The following is a 5,823-nucleotide window of genomic DNA, read 5'->3' on the forward strand; positions in this document are numbered from 1 at the left end:
TTACAGAATTAACCAACTGTAGTCTACCACCTTCAGGCAGAAACCAAGAACTAGTTGTAAGTCTCCTATCCATGCAGTCCACAAGTGGCATAAGATTAATAATTTTAGGTCGTGTGGTTTCCACAGGGAGACCCAATTAAGTGAAGGGCATCACCCCTAGCTGACAACCAAACCTGCAGCAAGAGAAGATTTGTTTTTTAGAAAAGGAGGTTAAACCCCCGGCCTCTGCATCAATTGATGCATGCAGCCAATAACAAGAGAAGATGCCTCCAACTCATTTACATTGATTGGGATCATGGAGGATTGGGATCATGGGGGGTTAGCTGGTCCCATTAGTGCATTGTGATTCACTAGGTTGAGACCTTGAGTACATGATTCTGCAGTCTCAACGCAGCCCAAACCAAGTAACGAAGCTGTCAAGCTACATCTACAGAGAAGTAGTCATCTCTTAGGCCTCCACAGCATATAGAAATAAAAATATAAACATGATATATTGCGCAACTACTAAATCCTAATCAAACAAAATATGCATAGTTATGAGACTGAATGCAGCATCAAGGAGATACAAACCGCAATGCCCTTTTTCGGAAAATGACACTGAATGCCAGGCACAAAAAAGTGTGGAATCGCGAAGAACACAGATTTACATGGTGGCACGCCAGAAAAGAATAGCATTAGAGTTCATAGGATATATCTGCTACTAATTGAACAAAAGGCTAAAAGCCTGAGCTGGTGTTCCTGCACACCATGGTTCACCAAATCTCAGGGTACCATGAGTTTGTGACAGTTTCATCCATGTAAACCAAGAGGACAATCAGATTACCACACAACCTTCTGTTTCAAGAGTTCCATCCATGTTTACCCAAATTGCACTTGGATAACGTAGCAGACAGTAGAAACCCCATTGTCACTGACTCGTGCATCATAGAACGTATGTAGAAGCTTCCTGCAAGCTGATATTGAACAAAAAGGTGTCGAGGCCTCCAAAGTCACCGGTTAGTAGTCACCACCCTGGATCATAAGAATAACAGAACTATCAGCAAGGTTACACTGGATTACATATAGGGTGCAAACAATTACAAAGGGGAACATGTTAATACAGAAACTGGCGGATTACTAAAACCGCGAAGATCAAGAACATATGTATGGTGTCACGGTTCAAACCATGCCCTGGGAAATGATGGCAGCAACGTCGATTGATCGTACTCGTACTGCACACAAGATCATGTAATTACCAATAACAATATGCTCATCTGTCCGATCTACACATATAAGTTAGTGACCCAGCCTTGGACTAAAATGTGCAGCTAAATAATCCCAGTGACACAAATGAACACCCTAAAGGCGTGCAGATTCATCAGTACAATTTCCAGTGAATCACAATAGTAAGCAGCAAGGTTAAAAAAACTGTTTGGTTTATCCAAACAGTATGCATGATACTAGTTCAAATAGAACTGTAGAGGAAATCCATATGCTGATGGCATGTAAATTTCTGACACCAAGTCTGCAGCTACGAAAATTTACAACGCCAGATAATATATGCAAGTGATTTTTACGACGCTAGATAATATATGCAAGTAGGTTTCATCTGCAACATGTTCTAGCCATCTGGTTATCAGAAAATGCAGCGAGTATTCTACAAAACACAACACATTTGAACCATCAAGCAACTATCTCTTGGAGTGCTGCAATCTAAGAAGGTCGACTTCTGCTAGAAATTATCCCAGGACCATTCATGAAGATATGGGTATTCTGTACATTCTCAATTTAAGGAGTAAGGACAGTATCAAAGAAGGCTGAAAATCAGTGTGCAGAGGACATGTTTAATATTATATTTACCAGCATTTCTCATGGAAATTTTGAAAGTGAGGACAAACTACTTGTAGAAAGACCATTGCAGATTAGTCAAGTATTCTACAATCACAAAATGAACTAACTATTTTACATGATACTGTATCACCATGGAGAATTTCACGCATACTGCACATCATGTTACACAAATGCCTTATGCTAAACTGTCGTAGGGAAAAGTGCAATTCCCTTTATAACCTGAAAGTTAGGTGCTTTAGCTATGTGACAGAGGCATTTCAAAGATAGTTGCACAAGGTATAGCATCTGCACTCTTAGTGATAGCTCTACTCTCTGTATACGATAAAAACTACAGGGTATATACTTCATAGTTCAGTTTCAAGACGGCAGTCAACTCACTCATCCGGATTCCGGAAAGAGATTGATAAGAATTACCAGAAGGTCACGCAGATCCCATGCCAATGCCATCATCTGGAGTCGAGAAGTAGGCAAAAACTGGGTGACCAAATGTCATGCCATCTTCTTCGGCCGCCAAATATTCCAGCTTCTTGGTGTTCATGTCGTAGGAGAAGTTGCCGAAGCCAATGGTGTTGATGAAGACCCTCCCGGTTCGCCCCCGGTCGACGTCGCCCAGCAACAGCCTGGCGTGCCGCACCACGGGGTCCTTGGGCAGGGACGGCACGGTGTCGAACACCTCGTCCATGGGTATGCGCCTCTCCAGCACCCAGCCGTTGTCCCCATTGCCACGGACGCACATCTGGAGGCCATGCTGCTGCTCCAGCGAAGCGACGCACAGGCGTCCATCCTCGGGCACCTCGCCCATGCGGTACTTGTGGTGCCCGTCAAGCTCTCCCCACATCATCTCCGGCGCCCGGAGGAAGGAGAACTCCATGGTGGCGGCGTCGAGCGCGAGCGCGTAGGGGCTGCTGAGGATGTGCCAGTACATGCCCCCCGCGGCGTGCACGCAGATGCGCTCGAACCTCATGGCGTCGAAGTCGACGGTGACCCCGCGCGACCGCGGCAGCGCGTTCCAGCGGCACCAGCCGTCGCGGAAGGACGCGACCCAGGCGCGCGGGCGGTCCACGTCGAGGGCGACGCAGAGGACCTCGAACCGGAGCCCGCCGTCGGGGTCCGCGGCGCCGCGGGAGAGGAGCGCGGAGCCGAAGACATGGCCGCCGTTGAGGGAGGAGATGGGCGGCGAGGGCAGCAGCGCGTGGCGGCGCGAGATGGGGTCGCAGACGAGGAAGCCGCGGGTGTCGAACCGGGGCTTCCGGCGGAGGAGCAGCAGGCCGCGGTGGGAGTCGTAGAGGGTGTAGTCGAAGATGTCCGGGAGGAAGTCGAGGGAGAGGCGCGGGGAGGAGGCGGTGAGGGGCTGGAAGGCCGGCGCGGCGGGCGGCGGCAGCTGGAAGGCCTGCGGGTCCTGCGGGCACATGGGGTGGTAGAAGTGGCCGAGGAGGGTGGGAGAGGCGCGCGAGTGGGAGGCGGCGGAGGAGGCGAAGGAGTGGGAGAGGAGGCCGCTCGAGACGCGGCAGGCGAGGGCAGTGCGGCGGACGGCGGTCATCGCAGCCATCGCCGGCGAGGTGAGGCCGGATTGGGGTTTTGGGGCGTCTGCGTTGCGCTGCGCGCTGCAGGTTTAGCGCAGCAGAGCAAACAGAGGATTCACACGCCGGCTTTGGCTGTGTGTATTGGTGTTGGTGGAGTACAATTTGTCTCAAGCGACCAATTTTATAGAAAAATAACAACATTCACAATATGTAATCTATATTATTAAATGTATCATGAAATTAATTTTCATAACTTTAATCATGTAGATGTTAATTTTTTAACATACTAAATCTGGTCAAACTTAATGTAGTGTCCCTCTTCCACGGGCGGCGCGGGGGAACCCTAGCCGCCACCCAGCAAACCCCCTCCCCGAGCCCTCCCATGGCGTCGCGTCCCCCCTCCCCTACCCTCCTCCGCGGGTGTTCCTGATCCGGCGGGTGCCTCGAGGCTGCCTCCGGGCCTCCTCCTTGCGCCCTCGCACGGCGCGCGCCCCTCTCCTACTCAGGATCTAAAACTCCTTCCCCCGGCCGGCTGCAACTCCCTGGCTCGCTGCGGCTCCTCCGGCGGCTGGGCACGCTGTCCTGATGCGGTTCCTCTCCCTAACCCTCTCTCGAGCTTCGGGTCGCCCCCCCCCCCCCCCCGGGCGGCGGCCTTGGAGCAGCGGTCGGGATTCGGCTGGCGCGTCCTCATCACCACCACCCCCACCCCGGCAAGGGCGAGCCCTGCCCGACGGACATGGACCTGCGCGCCTCGGGAGCTGCGCTCCTTCCAGCTCCTTTGGCTCGTCGGCGCCTCCGCACCTTGATACGTCTCCAACGTATCTACAATTTTTTATTGTTCCATGCTATTATATTATCTATCCTGAATGTTTTATATGCATTTATATGATTTTTGGGACTAACCTGTTAACCTACAGCCCAGTGCCAGTTTCCGTTTTTTCCTTACTTTTGAGTTCTGCAGAAAAGTAATATCAAACGGAGTCCAAACGAGCTGGAAATTTACGGTGATTTTTTATGGACTAGAAGAAGCCCCCGAAGCACAAGAGTTGGGCCAGAAGAGTCCCGAGTCAACGACAAGGGTGGAGGGCGGGCGCGCCCACCCCCCTAGGGCACGCCGCCCTGCCTTGTCGCTGACTCGTGGACCCCCTGACTTGAAACCAATGCCAAAAATTCCTATAAATCCAGAAACCCCCAGAAAGAAACCTAGATCGGGAGTTCCGCTGCCGCAAGCCTCTGTAGCCACGAAAAACCAATCAGGAGCCCGTTCCGGCACCCTGCTGGAGGGGAAACCATCACTGGTGGCCATCTTCATCATCCCGACGGTCTCCATGACGAGGAGGGAGTAGTTCACCCTCGGGGCTGAGGGTATGTACCAGTAGCTATGTGCTTGATCTCTCTCTCTCTCTCTCGTGTTCTTGATTTGGCATGACCTTGATGTACCGCGTGCTTTGTTACTATAGTTGGATCATATGGTGTTCCCCCCCCCCCTCTATCTTCTTGTGATGAATTGAGTTTTACCTTTGAGGTTTCACTATTATCGGATTGAATACTATTATGGATTTGAGAACACTTGATGTATGTCTTGCGTGGGATACCCGTGGTGACAATGGGGTGTTCTATTGATTCACTTGATATATGTTTTGGCACTCAACTCGCGGATTCCTGAGGTGACATTGGGGTAATCTATGCATAGGGGTGGATGCATGTTTTCTTCCTTATTTCTCTGGTAGGAATCTTGGGGCACGCTTTGAGGTTCTTTGTGTTGGATTGAATATTATGAATCTGAAGTTGTTTGATGCATATCGTATAATTGACCCACGGATACTTGTGGTGACATTGGAGTATCTAGGTGACATTAGGGTTGAGTGATGTGTGTCATATGGTGTTATTTTAATACGAACTCTAGGGTTGTTTGTGACACTTATAGGAATAGCTCAATGGATTGATCGGAAAGAATAACTTTGAGGTGGTTTCGTACCCTACAAGCAATTTCATCTTATGTTCTCCGTGATAGGAATTTTGGAGTGGCTTTTTGTCGCACGTTGAGGGATTGCCATATGATCTAATTCTGTTATCATTGTTGAGAAAACTTGCACTAGTGAAAGTATATACCCTAGGCCATGTTTCCAAGCATTGCAATACCGTTTTCGCTCACTTTTGTTACTAGTTACCTTGTTGTTTCTATATTTTCAGATTGCAAAAACCTATATCTACCATCCATATTACACTTGTATCACCATCTCTTCGCCGAACTAGTGCACCTATACAGTTTACCATTGTATTGGGTGTGTTGGGGACACAAGAAACTCTTTGTTATTTGGTTGCAGGGTTGTTTGAGAGAGACCATCTTCATCCTACGCCTCCCACGGATTGATAAACCTTAGGTCATCCACTTGAGGGAAATTTGCTACTGTCCTACAAAACTCTGCGCTTGGAGGCCCAACACGAGTCTACAAGAGGAAGGTTGCGC

General features: G+C 49.6%; 1 protein-coding gene across 1 annotated transcript; it reads right to left on the reverse strand.

The window, feature by feature from the left end:
* Nucleotides 1-509: 509 nt before the first annotated feature.
* Nucleotides 510-3,407, reverse strand: LOC120964016 (uncharacterized). Its single transcript, XM_040388465.2, has 2 exons — nt 2,245-3,407; nt 510-1,011 (listed from the first exon to the last, which is right to left on the reverse strand). Exon 1 carries the CDS (start codon nt 3,377-3,379, stop codon nt 2,252-2,254), a length of 1,128 nt encoding a protein of 375 aa, XP_040244399.2. The 5' UTR covers nt 3,380-3,407; the 3' UTR covers nt 510-1,011; nt 2,245-2,251.
* Nucleotides 3,408-5,823: the final 2,416 nt, after the last annotated feature.

The sequence above is a fragment of the Aegilops tauschii genome, chromosome 5 (assembly GCF_002575655.3).
Source record: "Aegilops tauschii subsp. strangulata cultivar AL8/78 chromosome 5, Aet v6.0, whole genome shotgun sequence".
NCBI lineage: Eukaryota > Viridiplantae > Streptophyta > Magnoliopsida > Poales > Poaceae > Aegilops > Aegilops tauschii.

Bases quoted from the DNA above. Each gene is read 5' to 3' on its own strand.
- LOC120964016 (XM_040388465.2), bottom strand. From the start codon at position 3,379: ATGGCTGCGATGACCGCCGTCCGCCGCACTGCCCTCGCCTGCCGCGTC.